At 38.0% G+C, this 19,453-nt stretch overlaps 2 protein-coding genes across 2 annotated transcripts in view; one reads left to right on the plus strand and one right to left on the minus strand.

Moving 5' to 3' along the window:
• The window catches only part of LOC111864318 (scoloptoxin SSD14), a 45,025-nt gene extending 35,050 nt beyond the window's left edge, over positions 1-9,975 (plus strand). The window contains exons 7-11 of the mRNA XM_023851475.2: positions 1,285-1,513; positions 2,248-2,438; positions 5,614-5,854; positions 6,423-6,536; positions 8,099-9,975. Of these exons, the coding sequence (XP_023707243.1) occupies positions 1,285-1,513; positions 2,248-2,438; positions 5,614-5,854; positions 6,423-6,536; positions 8,099-8,245 (922 nt within the window). The 3' untranslated portion in view covers positions 8,246-9,975. The remainder of the gene's footprint in view (positions 1-1,284; positions 1,514-2,247; positions 2,439-5,613; positions 5,855-6,422; positions 6,537-8,098) is intronic.
• A 1,311-nt stretch (positions 9,976-11,286) lies between these two features.
• The window catches only part of LOC111864339 (glutathione hydrolase 1 proenzyme-like), a 15,620-nt gene continuing 7,453 nt past the window's right edge, over positions 11,287-19,453 (minus strand). The window contains exons 4-6 of the mRNA XM_023851527.2: positions 17,875-18,067; positions 14,689-14,912; positions 11,287-13,057 (exon numbers count right to left, since the gene is read on the minus strand). Coding sequence (XP_023707295.2) covers positions 13,005-13,057; positions 14,689-14,912; positions 17,875-18,067 — 470 coding nt within the window. The 3' untranslated portion in view covers positions 11,287-13,004. The remainder of the gene's footprint in view (positions 13,058-14,688; positions 14,913-17,874; positions 18,068-19,453) is intronic.

Here is a 19,453-nt window from a genome sequence, read left to right on the forward strand (position 1 = left end):
ACAAATGCTGTAACTATTTCTTAGAGCTTATTGTGAATGTAATCACACATGTTTGTTTGTATGAGTGTGTAATGGCTATTGTTACTAACCAACCAATTACACGGAAGAGAGTCCTTCTTAACAAGCTCAGCTACTCAAAAAATGACCCAACATTTATGGCACCCAAAGGTTCTTTTCTGTGTTCACAAGTACCTGACACTGACCCCTATCCTGAGCCATATGAATCCAGCATACAACTTCCCACCCTATTTCTACAAAATACACATGACTATTATCTTCTCATTTATGCCAAGATTTTCTGATCAAAACTGTATATGTATTTCTGATCCTTCGCATGTGCGCTACATGCCCATACTATCTCACCTTCCTTGATTTGATCATCCTAATAATGTCTGGTGAATAGTACAAATTATGAAGTTCTTTCTCATGCAGTTTCCCTTAGACTGTTGTTACCTTGTCAATTTTTAGTGCAAGAAAACTAATTGTCCCTGCTTCTTCAATCATTTTGTTATCATAATCTATTTTAAATTAATACATATTTCTTTGTTAGTAGCAAACTCCATTAAATTTGTTTTGCCCAAATTTTCTGCATGTTTCTGTTTAAGCCATGAGAAACATCATTACCTAAAATGTGAAAATGGCCAATTTCAGAATATTAAATAATAACATTATCATCAGCTATGAATATGAGTTTGCACTCAGATTTGATTTCTTTTGGGGGAGGGGGAGTGTTGATCATCGATATATGAGAAAAAGCAGGGAACTCAGTACCAAAATTTCAGGGACTCCATGTTTTACAATGCCTCCAGTTTGAGTATGTGCCATAATTTGAATTTGGAGATATTCTGCCATTAAGGTATAATTTAAACCACTGTCCAGCTTTACCTTGAATTCCATAAAAATTTAGTTTTGTTGCAACAGTTCGTGATTCATACAGTCAAATTCTTTAGCAAGTTCACAGAATAGCCTGCAAACCTGCAATTTGTTGTTAAGGGCACATAAAATTTGGTCTTTGAATATGTACAAATCTTTATCGTTTGAGAGAGCTTTCCTAAATCCAAGTCGATCTACAAAGATGATGTTAGAGTTTAAGACATCAATTAATCTCTTGTATGTAACTTTCTCACTTTCTCAGGTATTTTTGAAAATGTTGTCAGTTGTGAAAGAAAAGTATGTAACACTGATGAAGATGTTGAAGAAGGGTCCTTGAAATTATACAAGAGATTACTGTAGATTCCATTGCTACTTTTATATTTAACTGTAACCAAATTTTTCACATTTCAGGGTCACTTGGGCTGCTCCTGTAACTGCCAATCTGATAAACAATGTTACAATGTACTCTGTACCTCCTCCAGGGTCTGGAGTTCTTCTTGCTCTAATTCTCAATATTCTAAATGGCATAGTTCCTCATGAGAATAATATCACAACATACCAAAGAATCACTGAGGCTTTTAAGTATGGCTTTGGGAAAAGAACACAGCTAGGAGATCCAGAATTTGTTGATATTAATGAGGTAAGTAAAGCAACCTCCAAATTTGCTACATTATATTAACACACTGCATTCCTTCTTTCTGTTGTTATCAAGAAAGTAAGGGAGTATCCACATGTATAATTCTTGTTGCTCACTGCTATGGAAGCAGCTGGCTAAGTGGCATTCATAAAACACAAAACTGGTGCAATATGTTGGAAGGTTAAGAATTTTGGAGCAAAATGAAACATCAGGTCTGAGTCTTATGTTCTCAATTTCTCTTTCCTCTCTCATTATCCTCTAGTACTCCCTTCCTCAGTACCGCACATTACCTCCAAGTGTGGTGTTGCCAAGTGGACTGAGATGATCAGGGAGGATGGAAAGAAATAGAAGAGATTAATTACCGAAATTTCTCTGAGGTGCACTATAAAAGCTTAACAAACTCAACCAAACCCAACCCAAAGCAGTGCAAGTCATGTACAATGATGACTTCCTTTGTTGCCTTTGACTGGAAACAGATCACTCTGCAGCTGTTGTGGGAGGTAACAAGTGGAAGTCCAACACTTTTGGAAGGAGGGGGAGGGGGGACCTACGTGAACATGATGACAATTGTGCAGGTGGTGGGAATGGGCATAAGGTTGTACATGAAGTCAGACCTTTGTTTCAGTCCATTAAAATTTTACTTGTATGTCATAAGGTATATTACAAAATTTTAACATCATTTTATACCCATATTGAATCAAAATTAACCTTTAATCCTGGTTTCTTGTTACGTTAAGCTGCTCAAGCAATTAACATCCAAAGATTATGCAGAAGCTATCAGAAGGAATATAAGTGATTATATAACATGGCAAGATCCTCAGCATTATGGAGCAGAAGTAATTATGCCTGAAGACCATGGTACAGCACACATTTCAGTTTTGGCACCTAATGGTGATGCTGTATCTGCCACCAGCACTATCAACTTATAGTAAGTATATACAAGGATTTATAAATATAAGGTGAACCTTTTTATTAACAATCAACTGCTTACAGTAACTTCTGCATCTAGATGTAAATTAAAACATTGAAGACAGGTATGTTCTTTTAGTTAATGATACCAGTTCCCAAATATTTTACGCACATTTAATTCTCCAATGCAGGGAATAACTTTACTTACATTTTGAAGTTCCAGAAGATTGCTTTGGAGCTGAACGGTGTGATACCTGCATGTAGGGAACCCAGTAGTTCTTGAATGTAATCTCTCAAAGCAAGGACATTTGTACAGTGGAACATGGCAGAATTTGCAAATGTATCTCATCTCACTGTGTGTTTTGTGTATGTCACAGAACCTACACTGCCTTGCTGAGTACGTCTTTGCCTCTTTGGACACAGCTATTTTTTCTAGTTTGTGATTGTTGAAGCCCCCTAATAGTCTGTCTGGAAGGTCTTGTTCAGATCCCCCAAGCATCTGCGCATTCACACTTCCAATTCAACTTCCTCTGAATTGGACTCATCTGTGGCGTGTGACCAGTGCCCTCCAAATCACATGCAGAAACTTTTTATATTTTTGTTAAAATTTAGTAAACAGAAAATAGACTAAAGACAGTATAGTTCAGAAGATCCAGTGGAACTTCTCTGGACCACTCAACTTTTGTTCTGAGGATAAAGTAATAACTTAGATACTGACTGGTCCTGTCCACACTTCTCACATATGTACCATACTGTATTCTACAGTACAAAGGAGTTTCTTTATTACAACCACAGTTTTCCTTTCTTTCTTTCCTGAGCTCATGAATTCTACTAATCATACTTTGTTGCAGTATCTAAAGACATCAGTTATGAGCAGCCTGTATTCTGGCAGCTTGGCAGATTGAATGGTTAGAATTGTTGTGCATGGTTACAATATCTAAAGGAATAGGTTACAAGGGCCCTGTTTTCTTTTGTCATATTTTGGAACTGAGCCGCAATTATGTTAGTATAGCTGTGCATACATACAGTGCCTAAAGGCACAGATTAAAAGTGGTGTTTTTATCCTTAGGAGACATAAACATCTTTATTCAAGCTGCTAATAATGCTAATAACCTTAAGTGAAAATGAAAAGTTCTGTCTTCTGGGACACAACACTGTCTAGTCCATTGAAATTTAATGCCAATTTCTTGCTTAGTCTATTTTTTGGCTCTGGAAGTGGACATGCCATGTTCCTCCAAAACATCAGTTGACTTTCAGCCTGCTACACTGCATTATATCCCAGAAGATATAACTCTTCATACCCACCACTGTGAGAACGTCAAACCCTATGTAAGCAATTATGCTAGCCACAGTGAGACCCACAAGGCAAACTCAGCGTGTTAAAAGTGCCACATACCTCATTGTTAATATCACTGGTTGCCTTCAACAAACACCCCTTGAGAAGTTATGCAACAATGCCAGTGCCTAGTCCACTCTTCAAAACAGTTTTTGACCTGGTTTTGTGAAATGACCTTCTGAGCTGCCATTATATTAAGCTTGATGTCGTCAGTGTCATCAAAATTCCTTCCTTTCAATATTTCCTTTGTCTATGGGAACAGAAAAAAGTCATTGGGGCCTCGATCCTGTTAATGGGAAGGGTGTTCCAGCACAGTTATTTGTTTACTAGCTAAGAACTCACTCAGACAGTGCCTCATGAGCAGATCCTTTCGGATCATTTTTGCCCAGAACCTTTCTCATGTCAAGATCATCAATCAAGATTTCTCTGACTGTTTCTCTGCCGCTTTTCGCTTGCTCTGCTATGCTCCTGACAGTCAGCCAATGATTTTCACACACAATTTGATGAACTTTTGCAATGTTTTCTTCAGCTATTCTCATTGCTGGCTGTCATGATCTCTTCTCATCAGTGACACTTTCTCATCCCTCATAAAATCATGTCACCCATTTGTAAACTGCTGTCTTCTCCATAGCATTAACCCTATAAACTTTCACTAACATCTCTCTGATTTTGCTTCCACTCTTGCCAAGTTTAACAAGAAATTTAATGTTCATTCCAACATTCTCACAACAGCACACCAAAACACACTCAGACAATAATACACTCAATAATAAGATGCCACTCAGAAAGAGACTGCCATAGATAAACACCAACACAGTTGTGAAATACTGATATGCCATCATCAAACCATTCTTAGGTTTTTGTCCATTGCTGCCATGGCAAGTACATGTTGGCGAGTTCATGAAATTTATTGCAGCTGACAAAATCATAAATTTATGTGACCCACATGTAACACATAAGATTTAAACCATGGATTTTCATATGACTCAACTGCAGTGTGTTAAGCAAATTCACTTTCCCAACAATGTAGACAATTCACTATATCCAGATATATTTTTGGGAAAATACAGTGTTATCCTCAAGAGATATGATCCAGTTCACTTTAAAAATTTAGTAAGTAAAATCACATTCTCTAAGGATTTGAAATATGTTTCATTGTTTGACAAATATTCAAGCAATGAATGTGTTCAGGAAATGTTAATCTTACCCATGATGCTATCATGAAAATATCCTCTGTTACATGTTTTCCTGAAGGCACAAGGTAGTGTAGTTAGTTGAGGCACCATGCTACAAGCCAGAAGGTCGTGGATTCAAGTCCCCATGAGGTCACTGGATTTTTTCAATTGACCTAATCCTTCCGACCGCACTATGGCCCTGGGGTCGACCCAGCCTCTATCAGAAATGAGTACCAGGAATATTCTTGTAATATTCTTGGGTGTAAAGGGTGGCCGGCACATAGGGCTGGCAACCTTGCCGCCATCTGTGAGCCAATTGTCTAGAAAATATGGGAACCTCAACATCTCACAACCATATGGGCCTCCATGGCCTGTTACAGGGATACCTCTACTTTACTTGCTTACCTGTTTTCCCATATTTCCAAGTCCCATATCGTACAACATTACTTCCTTACCATTTTGTATCCTCTCTCACTGATTTGTCACATGTTCTTCAAGTCTTCTTGGCTTCAATTCCAAAACCCAGTCCTTGTTTATAGTGTCTTTGTCTATTCATTCCTATAAATAATACAATACAAGACATCTTGGAGCAAAAGAGTCAGATGTTCTGAACTGACATAACCTCATTTCTTTCTTCAAATTATGAACTTAACTGATGAAGCATATTTTGTGATGTTGGGCAGTTTTGGAGCAAAGATACGATCAGTCAGTACTGGCATCATCCTTAATGATGAAATGGATGACTTCTCAGCACCCAACATAAGCAATTATTATAATATTCCACCATCACCAAACAACTATATTGAGCCAAAGAAACGCCCATTATCTTCAATGGTCCCCTCCATCTTTGTTGATGGAAATGGTGACGTGGAACTTGTGACAGGTGCAGCAGGTGGAACAAAAATAACTACTTCTACAGCTTTGGTAGGTACTGCTGGAATAATTTCTCTCTTGTTGTGGTATGAGTATTTTTGTCTAGCACTAACTTTAGTGCCAGCACTAAAATATTCCATATATACAATAAGAACCATGCAAATTTCATTAATATATTTCTGAAGTATTAAGATATACTATTCAATTAATCATACGTCTGATGATAGCTGAAATATGAGTCTTGAACTTTAGGTATAAGTTCAGTTAGGTGCCAATTGATGGAAATTTGTGTTTAAAAGTGATTTCTTGCCAGTTTCTCATTACAGTAGGAAAAGTATATGGAATGCAGAGGATTCATGAAATCAGCCTGTGTGCTCTGTGACTTTCTTTTTTGTCATTGATTCTGCTTTCAACAGTATAGGGATCAAATAATACCAGAAGACCCACTCACAATGCTGATTTATTTTGTCCAAATTTTGAATTATGAGACTTGGTTCAAAATTGGACCAGAATGTGAATGATCATGCATAGAATATATTTTACTATGCGGCTATCCAACTATTGGTGAGTTGGGAATTTGTGTGCATACACTGACCATATTTAACATGTACAATTACAGGTGGCTATGCAGAATCTGTGGTTTAATAAAAATATAAAGGAAGCTATTGATGCACCAAGATTTCACCATCAGCTGTTTCCGATGCGTTTGCAGTATGAATATGGAGTTCTTCAGGTAACAGCTTTTAACCAAATTTAAGCGACACTGGGCATGGCCTGGTCTTAGTTGGAATATGACTTGGAAGCACATCATGAAAGCATATTGAGGGAGTTGAAGTAAAGACTCTAGACTTCAGACTCTAGCTTGTCACCTTATTCCCATAATGTGATTAATGAGAAAGAAGTCCCTAATGGCAGATATGAAAGTACCCACATTATTTCAAGGCAAATATGCACGTGCACAAATATATTTGGTGCTGTCTTGCTCTAGGATGTTGTATTCAGTGTCAGCTGCATAACTGAGATGTAGTCATATATGTCATATACTAATAGATCTTTCAAGAGGTAGTTACTGATTAACTTCCCTCTCAGTTTTGGGCTTTTAAAATTCTAATTTTTGAGGAGGAAGTTAATGCAGCACTAAAGATCAGCCAGCTTCGCATTCCAGTCACTTTATAAAGAACCCTTGGTACAAAGCAAATATGAGACAAGGGGCCCCAGGAGGGAGGTAGTGAAGGAAAATTTCTAAATTCCCACAGCTAAGGATCGGATATAAATTGTTATGCATTCTTAGCACAAAACACAAGTTCTTGTGTCTGTGCATGTTTCATATCCAAAATTATATTCAAGTGAATTATAACTCCTATTTTGTATGAAATCCAGTATGAATTGTATCAAATTCTTCAGGAAAAAACCCGTTTTACAGAGAATTCTGGTGATAAAACATAGATGGATCTTAAGATATCTCTCAGCATATATAGAGGTAATGTACCTTATATTTCATGGTAATTTCAGTTGCACTGAGTTCACATCAACACTGATCATGATACTACTTGACAGCTTGCATGTTTTCTGACTGAAGAGTACAGTAACAAATGATGTGGCATGTCATAGTTAAGATTGTGTATGGCTAACACGTTCTTACTGATGTAGTGTAAATGCCACCACTCTTAAGTTTAATGATTGTACATTATTGCACTGATATGTCATACATACAATTGAATATGCATTTCAGCAGAGCATACGTTCACACACCATGAAGTTTAGAAATGTGAGGTACAAAAAAAACACGACTTTTTTTTATGTTGCAATTTGAGAGATGACCAGCTTGCAATACTGTGGTTATAGGCTGATAAGTCTATTCAACTCTGGCCAGCAGGTACACTTGTGTATGTACATTGTTAGTATAAAATTAATTTAAAACATTTTTCAATATGTAATATGAAATAAATAAAGGATTAATTATTTATGATTCTATGCATTGTAATTAACTTTAGATAACATATTTTTATCTGCAATAAACGAACATCAAAACCAGTGAAGTATGAAAAATAGTGAATAACATATTTTTAAAATGTGTGTATTCTGCTGGAATGTGACGCTTCATCATTGTTAATTTTACTTCAGGTTTTGTACTCAACCATTAATACACTTTGGCAGCTGCAGGGCTTTGATAATTTTGAGGAATTCGTTTTAAAATCTTAATTTTTTCTATATGAGCATTTGGAGTAGAACATATTAAGTCTTACGTCAGTGTATTAAGTTAAATTAAAATTCTTTTTTCCACATATGTTTCAGCAAATAATACAAGGACTACAGAAAATTGGTCATGAAACAGAGAGGCTAATATCAGCTGGATCAGCAGTTACAGGCATTGCAAGGAAAGGTGGAAAAATTTATGCCAATACAGATTTTCGACGGGGAGGAATAACAGCAGGATTCTGATCAAGGAATTGTTAGTGTTATGTTTTAAGCCTATTATTAAGTTGTGCATGTCTTTTCCCTGATTCTACTAGAGGTATCAGTATTAACATACACCATGAAGCAGAGGCCTCCTCGAGAAGCTAGTACTTGCTCAGTCAGTCAAGCTATCCCTGCCCTTTATGGAACCTGAGGAGTCATTATCATATTCACAAAAGTCAAGCAAGTCTGAGACCTCGTGTGACATTTCATAATATGCAGTTTTCATGCTCAGAAGTTGTCAGCCCCTTATCCAACTCCCAGTCTACAGGATCACACCTTATTGGCTGTCTGAGACTGCTTATTTAATATAATTGCTGCAATTACCGTGAATATCTGCAAACCATCTCCTCTCACAAGCTGAAGACATGCCATACCATTGTGACAGACAGTATTAAGAATAGTAATTGATTTTATTTGAGACACTTGGTATGAACATTGTGCCATTGGTGACCTCTCAAATTTAGTATATTTTCACTTTGTCATAAAAATCTCAACATAGCAGGCCTGGGAACTTGTGAGACTGGACAACATTAGCACCATTCAACAAAGGATCTTGAAACTTAGTATTCAAATAGATCTGTAAGAAATATGCAACTTTCATGCAGATATTTATAGGAAGCTAGAAAATAACAAAATGGGGGCTGCCCAAAATAATTCGGTGTGGTGATGATTTGTACAATTTTATGTGTTAAATTTATATTGTAATGTGCTAGTAATATCAATAGTATTAAAATCTACAACCCTTCACAATTGCAAAAGTGCAGCATACAAACAATTATCTTAATACTTGTTTTCAGCAATGAACTGAAATAATAGTAGACTATGTGTGAACTTAAAAATCAGTAAGGAAATGCAGTCTGTGCTTAGAAGAAAGTGTGACGTGATGATGTTCATAAAGAGTAGCATGTACTTACAATGAACGTATACTGACTGCATTCCTGGAAATCTGGACAGGACCTTGAGATCATCCTTAAAGTACAGGGGTGGATTTAGAGTCAAGTTATTCAGATGGCTCTGAGTGTTGCTACATCTCTTCAGTTCTTGTACTTTTCTCATAACATATAGATGACAATTGAAAGCAAAATTATCTCCTTGCTATGTATTACATCATGAAGATGAATAAAGCTGCTCAAATCCTAGCTGAGTGGGTACTAAATGGAAGTGAGCAGTCAATTTTAAGTTCAAAATAAATTTATCGCATTAAAAAAGAGCCCTGCATCCACTAAATACCAGGTTAGGTTAGTTCCAGAGCCATTCTGTAAGAAAAGATCACAACACACACATCAAGGATCAACTAATAGTCATCCATTCCAAACTTTTAATATTACCAACTGAATTATAATTGCAGTTGGTAACAGTCTTTATCACCCTGACTTCACATTCAGATGGTTATAGAACCTATTCTCAGAGTGCAAATACTGGACCTTCCAGGTAAATGCTGTGACAGTAGACAACTTGAAATAAGGCTACTTATCATAAGATCCTCTCCACTTCTTCATTTTCATTATCCTTCCATTTGATGGTACACAATCTATTTAGTTAAGAAAAAAAACTAAGTGACTTTTATTGAATAATCAAATATATCTTCTTATATTGCATAAGTAGAATGTACATTTTTGTTGCAGCATACAAGACAGCCAACCATAATTTATCTATAACTCAGTTTGTAACTCTGAGAAATGAAATTAAGTAATAAAGCTTTGCCATTCCTATCTTGTTCAAGTCAGTCCTATAGTTTCCTTAATGTATGAATTATTTCCACTAATCTCCTGCTTACTTTGGAGATGTGTTGCTAAAAACAACATAGGCTGATATGATGTAAATCAGATATATTTTTCCCACATATTCATACATTATGGAGGGGAGATTCATTCCTGGGTTCAAATTTTTTACTTGCCAACCTAAGACTCATTTAACTGCAACTGACTGGTAATTTTTATTCATCATTAACATAATTTCAAGGAACACAAAAGCTTTTTGCACTCCACAGAACAGTATTTCAGTAAATTTCACCCTCAATATATGTTCCTTCCTTATTGTCAGAGACCAAGTTTCACACCCTTACAGTTTTGTATTTCTAATTTTTATGTTTTTAGACAGCAGAAGAGAAGACAAGAGCTTCTGAATTGAATGGTAGCAAGCATTACTTAAATTCAGTTTCCTCTTAATTTACTCCTGAATCAGGTTTTGATTTGTTATCATCGTTCCCAAATATCTGAACTGTGCCACATTTTCAAAACATCTCTTACCTATCTTTATGTCATGATTTTGTTCTGTATTTTGGCAACGAGACAGCAACATATACTAAGTTTTCTCTGGGTTTACTTCTCAACCAACTGTGGGAACATCCCACATTATCACGCATTTCTGCAACGCTCGCTCTTCACATCTCTTCACCATCACGCGCGCTAACCAATCAGATTGCTACAAACGATCGCATTTATACTACGCTCGGCGCTAGCCCGCGTCTAAACCATTACGCGCGCTAGCCAATCAATTCTTGCTCCTCACTTTCGAGTTTGGTTCCGCCCCACCGGCCAGCGTATAAAAAGGAGCGACTCCAGAGTTGAGTTATCCAGTTTAATTCAGTTCATCATCAGCCTACGAGCTAGCCACATCAAGCAACTTCAGCCAGCAGGCCTCGTCGCCAGCGCTCGGTCTTCGGAGACATCGGCAGGCTGCGCCGGGCACGACTGCCTCGGCCCTCCGGCGCTCTCACACCCGACTCACTGGGGCACCACGCCTGGACTCACCGGTGGTCGTGTTACGGTTTGACTCACTGGCCATCTGGCGTAGCCACTGCCTCACGGCTCCTACGACCGCGCTCAACGACTAGCCTTTCACCACCAGCAGCAACCTCCGCCATTTGCCGCGCTGCGATCAAGCAACCTCCAACTCGCTCTGCCGCACGGCAACCAAGCAACCTCCAGCCACGGCCGCACTGCGGCCAGGCCACTCGCCTTTCACTAGCCTTTCTCCTTACCGGCGCGCGCCGCGCTACCTCACCGGTCAATCATCTCAGCAGCCACGGTCCTTTTCAGGGCCAACAAATTGTTCCAAAGAAGTGGGTTGTCATCGGAGTAATGACAAGACTACACACGTTGACAAGAGAGCCCCACACAACCTCCTTACTAGCATCAATTAAAGTTTGTGTGTTTTTCTTTATGGTATCTATATTACCACCTAGTAGATTCACTTCATCAGCATCCCCATATTTTCTCTTACAAATCACTCACTGAATTTCAGTTAAATCTGTGGTCTGGCAGTAAGTTAACCAAATTTAACTTTTGCATTTATCAGAATCTGTTGAGTCTCTTTCTAACAGCTCATCATAAAAGGGAATTTTTATGTAAAGCAAAACATATTTCATTAAGGATACAAGCTTACTGAAACATTTTTCCAGTGTGTTAAATATGGAACAAAATGCTTTCTGTTGATTTAGGAAACACATGCCAAATTAAATCCAGGATATCCAATTTAGGAGTAGACTAGTTTCCATAATTTGTTGTGGTAAGCACAGCAGGTGCCACAACAGCCTAAGAGCTTGTGGAAACAAATCAACTGTTAAACTAGGTACCATGATGTTGGTAATGGCATTTTCTTATTGAAACTACGTGTATAATGAATGACTGAGTAGCACTGTGACCAGATAGTGATGGTGGTTTAGCTTGCCATATTTATGTAGTTCTTATAGTTTTCTCACAACATACATTTATGCACAAACCACTAGTGCTCAGTAATCCACAAGAGCAGACCTATAATCTGAGGTTCTTTCTGATTAAGGTTTGGCCTCTCTGGATAAACCTTAGCTAGTTCAAAGAGTGATCTCTTCAATGAAATGCCTTGTGTAAATCTCATCTCTTATTTAACTCACCTGTGCTTCTTCTAAATCAGACTACTAAGAAAAATGGTTTCATAACCATGGTAACAGATTATGTAATCAGAGCATCAATCTTATGTGAAAAGTCTAAAAGCTTAGTCAGTTTAAAATGACTGCTTGACTACATGATCAGCTGAATGATAACTCAAATCATAATGACATTTGTAAAGTTTGGTAACTTAGATCATTTGGATAAATCTCATCAGTGATAATATTAGTTATTAAAGTTGTTCAGGAACTGCGGTCATTATAATATTCCGAACTCTCCTAACTGAATTATAGATTTCCTTAGTATCCATAAAACATTAAAACTAAATACAAGTAACTATGTAACATCAAGAAACCTAGTCTTTCTTGAGAAACTAGAAGTCGCTCACCTAATGAAGAAATTCTTTGGAACCTGATGGTTCATTACTGTTGGGTCTTTTCATTTGTATCATGCTGGTTTTTAGAGCAAGAAGTTGTTAACTCCCTACCCAACCCAAAGTTGGAGGATCACCCTTTGTTGGCTGCTTATTCAATATATCCAAAGCAACATTCCTTATCTGGAGGTTTTCCCCCACAAAAAAAAATCACAAATATAAATTACAGATAACTGTAAATTTAATTACCAAATTTCCTAACATGTGTAAATCTAAGATCTATAGGTATATTCTTCTGCTCAAGATGTTTGTAAGATTTTATATGTGGGTTTTGTAGTGTATTAATCATGCTCCTGTTATTGTATTATTTGGAAAGCACAGTTTTATTAACTGATTAAAAAAGTCTCTTCAAGCAACTGTACCACCCTTCTGGAAATCAGAATTTGCAATATTCAAACCATCTGCTCTTTCTTCTGTAGCATTAATGAATGATGACCAGCTATTGGTTACCTGTTGCACAACGTGTTGTTGCCCCAGAACTTCTGTTTGTTCCTAAAAAAAGAGAAGAAATATGTGGCTGAACCATCTTTGGATATCTAACTAAACCGAGAAGTCCAAATTAAGGAAATGTGTAGATCAAATGAAAGCTGCTAACTTATCATTCTAGCGGTTAAACTCCGTTTACATATCTATTTATGTAGTTTAACAAAAACACTACATTTTCACTGTAGAAATAAAGAAGCTTTCATAAATACCACCTGAAGGAATATAAACCTCAATAACATCTTCAATGTTATACTCTAAATATAAGATATTCAAGTAAATAATAAACATTAAAACAATAACCCACATAACGAAAAACATCAAAAACAACCTCAAATTATTGTATTGTCACCACTGATTAACCTTGCCCAAGTACATTGTTCTAAGATCTACACATAATATTATCCTACCACTTCCTTTAGGTTCCAAGAGGGTGCTTCCAAAGAGGTTGCCCACAAAAATTCTACATGTACTCATACGTGTTGTTTCTCAGCTCATCATAGCCTTGATTCCACTAATCTAACTACAATTTGTGAACTGCGCAAATAGTTATTTCATATTTTATAATAATCTCCACTGCTCATTTCATTTCCTTCAGATCCACATAATTTGAAATAATTCTGAAGTGCATTTTCAAATGTGAATTATATATTCTTTCAAATGTAATCTAGATTTTAAATTGTGAAGGATTCCATCTGTAATGCAACATAATGAACCCTTTCTTAAAAGACACTAAAATAGATTTAATCCACTAAAAAGTGTTTGTTAAATATTATAAATGTCATTAACTATGTACATTTGATGTCATTGCTACATGTTTTGGGCACACATGGGCCATCATGAAACTAATTTATGAACTCTTATTTCTAATCTGACTGAAATCTATAGAACAGTTCCTTTTGAGACACTGCTAGTAATTGTTGCTCAGCTAGTTAAGAAATTCCCTGCTTTTATGGAATTCAAAGGTTCATTCCTGTGTCCACAAAGTGGCAGGCTTGTGCTAGTTTCTTTCCCAGCTTACTCTTTGATGTTGAAGATGGAGGTGATGTGTTCCTCCAAAACGTTGGTTTGTCTCTGACCAATACAGCATTATAATCCAGAAGACTGTTTTGTTTATAGTCATAGGTGTGGCAAACTAACACCCAATTTATTGTGTAGTTTAAATATTGCTGTCTACTCATCTGCCCATGACACAGCCTTTTTAACTTCAGGCTTCTTAAATTTGTTTTTAATAACTGGCTCTGTGGTTTAGCTAGTCTTTTACAACTGGTTCTACAGAACCTTTGCAAGCCCGCATGAAACACCTGAAGACAGCAGTAAGAAAGAGGGTGACCACTCAGCTCGGTTTTGTACCAAGATTAAGAATGCACTATGCACATTCAGAATGTGCCAAGGTATAGTTTTAGCTACCTGTGTCCTTTGCATGAAGTTCATAAAGTAAAACTACAAAAGGGAGATTGTGATTGTTGGTCAGTTAGTCAACATGGTTTATCTCTGAATTTACTGAACAGTTTTAGATCAAATTTGATATTGTAAGCATAATAGTTATTAGATACACCTGATTGCCTGCTTCTATCTAGAAAATGAAGACAGCAAGTTCCTACAACATTTTTATTACAAGGGACTGAGCCACAGCCTACCTGAATAACAGTCCAATTCTCTGGATCTCATGGGAGCAGTCCCTAGGCTGTACATCATCGTCACCTCTTTTGAGACAGTGCCACAAGAGTGAGAGCTCATTCTGCAACACTCCAATATGCTGAGGATGTGTAAAGCAATTATCCCTCTGCTGAGGGGTGGCATGCTGCACGTGTTTAGTTGCTGCCTTCCCAACTGCAAAGTCATGGTCACCACTTTGCTCCACCTTGAAAAAATCACAGACATAGAGTATACTGCAGAGAAGTGGGCCAATATTTCTAGAGGAACCAACAATATTTTCTGTGTGCTTTAAGCCCCATGTCCTGAGAACAAAAGAGAGAGCTCCGTAGATTTATAATATCCTCACTAGATGGAAGTGTGTAGTCAGCTTCAGGCTCCGGCCACATTATCCTAACTGAAATAGAATGTTAACCATTTTGTAGGAGGTTAGAGAATTTCCAGCGGTTGTTCTGTGGTTGCGTGTTAATTTTGCGTAGCAATGGAAATGACGTCATAGCCTGTTTACTGTACCATTGCCCAGCAACGGATGACTTCTCTTGTTAAGATATTCGATCATGTCAGTCAGCCAAGATTAACAATTAACCTTTAACGTCATAAGTGCACCGATCAGTACACTGCTGATTATGGTCGTCGTAGCCGAAGTGCCCCGATTTCTACATTCGAGCATTTAGACACAGCTAATGGAAGCTTGCTCACACACCGCTAGTAGAAGCATATGCACAGTCCTAAACATTTATTTTTAAATATAGTAAAATTTAATGTACTTTTTTGTTGTTTTCTGCTCGACGAACATACAGGCTTCAACCCCCGCGTCGTATAACTGAATCTCGCTTTTGTGTAATACTCCTTGAAGCACCCGAAAAAGCACAGTCCCACGTCACATATCTTGCATTTCAACTGCCTTACAATTTCATCGTCATCCAAACAACGATCACTGCCATGTATGAGAAAATGAAACTACAATATTCAAATTCACTGTGAACTCACAGAAAACTGAATGCACTCTATATCTCAGCTGCAACGCAAGCCTTTGGTTTGCAACCATAGAAAGGTCAATAATTTTCTTGTAGCTGAAATGGCAAGGCTTGGAACTGAAGTGGCGAACAATGAGTATTCCCTCTAGCCTTTCTTGAAAGGCCATGCTTTCTCTTTTATGTTCTTTAGTCAAAAGACTGGAATATCCGAAGAGTGTAACAAAGACGTGAAACTTGCCAGAAGAGAACCAAATTACTTTATTGCTTCTTCCAACTGTTTTATGGCTCCATAGAATGCGAAAATATTTCAAGTGTTACAAGCAGGAATGATTTATAATGCAGAACTACTATGTGAAGAAGTGGGAATCTATTTTTACAGTACGCATCAAAATTACAAGAAAAAATTAAAGAGTTTACAACTTTTTCTACATATTTTCAAATCTTACGTTACAATATGCGACACGGTGTTATTAGCTGATAAAATGAAAGTTAATTCCATTCATTTATCATAAAAATTATATTAATACATTTTCAAATACACTGCAAGCGCCCTAACAGGAAGCGACATTTAAACGCAGAGCAACAACGGGCATTTAAACGCGCACCAACCACGGGCATTTAAATAAACTCCGGGCAGCTCAAGCTACCACCATTTTAAAATTTTGGCGTTTAAAGGCTAACAAGTCCAAGTCAGTAGGCCCTAATATAATGATCCAGGTCGAATTTCGTAGGGTGACTCTTTTGAAGCGATATGATCTACCTAGCCAAATGTCTTTCTGCGTTATGATTTCGAAAATTCAAAAGAAACTTGCTTCTGATTGGTCCTCGAACTATTCAAATAAAAACGCATTACTGAAAGAAATCCAGCGTTGGAAAGTTGTTTTCTGCAACATGAGGCAAAGGTGCAACAGTTTAAAATGACATGAAAGGATTTTAGTGTATCTGATTTTACCGTCACAACTCCATGGTTATCTCAGACATAAATTCGTTCCTCTATCAGTTACACGAAGGGAGATTTCAGAACCTGAAACCTGTACTTCAACTCTGGATCAAGCAATAACAGTACCGCTAGCCTCTCTATGTCCATTGCCTGCTAATGTGCCCACTGCTTCTATCAGTTCAGAGACATCGCTTGTGGAATCTTTGCCCAAAAGATGTCAAATTTTCTTTCGAAATCATACCAAGCCCATAAAAGCGCAAAGAAAAGCAGAGACTTTGGCGTTGAACATCTGAGAGTTGCATTGAAGCTGCCAAATGAAAATTAAAAGTGAAAAAGCTAAGACGAAAATTTACAAAGAAATAAGTTCTGCTTGCTCAGCCGTCCAGTGAAGATGGTGAACCGGCGCACATCCCTGAGGACAAAGATGAAGGGACCTTTCCATTCTATTTCTGTGGTCTCAAGTATTTAGACAAATAGCCGATTTTCAAAGGAGAAATTTTCGATCCGAAAAGCATTAAATATTGTTTCTTGAAACTTGCGCACATGCTCTAGATAGAAAACATTTATCTGTGGAAAATGTATGTAAAATTACGACAAAAGAGGCTGACTCAAATAAGCCTTTCAGTAATCAGATTTACCCCGCATTTTTCAGTTTTAGGAATTTTAACTTTCTAAATTATTTTTATTTTTAAAAATGCTATGTTGCATACTAAGCATGAGATGTTATACGGTCTTATACTGCATGAATGTACAGTTAATTTGTTGCAATTATTTTCCTGATTGATTTGTTTTCACCAATTTATTCTTCCCAACACCGGGAATGTCCCAGTTATCACCAACATAACGCACTAGCAAGAATAAAATCATCAGATCTGAGAATGCTGCAAACACATAGGAAACCACGAAGAAGGAACTGTGTACAGCCAAACAAAGGAGTTAGTAGTCAGATAGTAAAAACTATGCGTGATAGCACACCAAAAAATCTCACGGTAATTAACTATGAATGTGTCCCAGCAGGAATTTTGCTGTACTTCACTACTACTCTTCCTGTTACGCACATCGGAGATCACGGATGTGCGTTGGTCCCATCACACAGAGACGATCCCTTCGGTTCTGTTTCGATTTAATTCTGCTTTGATTCGCGGATCTCTTTCATACGGGTTATTTTTGTTTGTTTCATGCAGGCTATTCTCTGTGTCTTTGTGAAAGTGCGCCTAAAATATGTAGTTTCCTATAAGCTTGTCAATCATTACCTTGATGTCTGAGCAGCGAAGGCCAAGTCCTGGAATTTACGACGAAACATCGACACGTTATCTGCCACCACAGCTCTTCGTTCACACAGTCGAATCGAAGTCTCCACTAATTCCGACCGTGGCAGTAACCCAAACTTCTTGTGTTCCTCCCTCATGGCGATAAGTTCTCCAGGAACAGAGACCAAGAATCTCCCTGTGTAGAGGAAGCAACAGAATTTAAGTTACCCCCGATTTGTCGTCTTTCCTTTCGTGTGGTCTATGCACAAAATAAGTCCTTTTCGGATGTTTACTTAACGACGATGTCAGCATTGAGACTGTGTAGCGTCAGAGAATATGTATAACGCCGTGTAGTCCGCTGAAAGTCAACCAAAGTTTCAGACGAATATGTCGCTCTGTAAGCTCCATGCTGTTCTTTTTCTTTGCTTGGCTCATCCTTTAACCCTGAAGATATAGACATGTTTCTTCGAAAACCCGAGTGATTTTCAACAGACTAAACGGCGTCATTTCCCAGAAAATTAAACTCTTGATTACACACAAGTAATTGACAAGTTATAACACAATGTTAAGTTGCAAGAAATTGGGTTACACAGTACACCTCTCTCGAGCAGCGGAAGTCTTTTTTTTTTTTTCGCTTAGTGTGGGGGTGGAGTCCAAGTGGGTCCACTCGGCACGGTGGTCACTGATTGGCCTATTGTAGCCTGCCCCGGGTGATTATGATGATGGAGCACTTGGTGGAATGAAGATTGGCAGGGGAAACCGAAGTACTCGGAGAAAACCCACCCCAGCGCCACTTTGTCCACCACAAATCCCACTTGACCAGACTCGGGTTCAAACCCGGGCCGCCGCGGTGGGAAGCCAGCGACTAACCGCTTGAGCTATGTTCCGGCCTCAAAAGCGGTAGTCTAAGGGCGACATTTAAATTGATGCAATACTAATATTACGAAGTAATCAAAAGTTCTAATAATGTCCATAAGTTTACTGAAGTATCGAACGAGTCGCGCAACGAGCGCTAACGCTTCAAATCAGACGGCAGTTTTGATAAAGCCCAGACGCCGCACAATAAATACTTTCACTGTACATTTCCACGTGCCTGTGACAACACGATGTGTGAAATGAGGATCTGGACAGAGTGGTGTGCCCCTGAGTAGTCCTGGCAGTGCAACCTGTAACCGTGAAGTCCGCCCCTTCTGTTCATTGTTCCGGTTTAAGTACATCTGCTCTGGGGCCGTTTGCAAGGACTAGGCCAAAAGGGAAATCTACTGGCTTCTATAAGTCTCCATGCTAGGTACTGGAGTGAGGATGGCTTCCAAATGGGTGAAACAGCCTTATCCTCGTGTCAGCTAACATTAATTTCCACAATTCATTCATTCATCGGTAATCTGTCATACGACAGGTCCACAGTCTCTTCCAAAACAGTTCCTCCACTTAATGCGATCTCAAGCTTTCTCCTTCAGTTAAAATATCTTCTTCGGTCTTCTTCCTCGTCTTTTGGGCACTTCTATCTGCCCCTCCAGTTTGTTTGTCTCCAGATGAAACATCTCGCATACATGGTATCTCTGTTTTTGGAAAGAGACTATCC

Source organism: Cryptotermes secundus, unplaced genomic scaffold (assembly GCF_002891405.2).
Source record: "Cryptotermes secundus unplaced genomic scaffold, Csec_1.0 scaffold216, whole genome shotgun sequence".
Taxonomy (NCBI): domain Eukaryota; kingdom Metazoa; phylum Arthropoda; class Insecta; order Blattodea; family Kalotermitidae; genus Cryptotermes; species Cryptotermes secundus.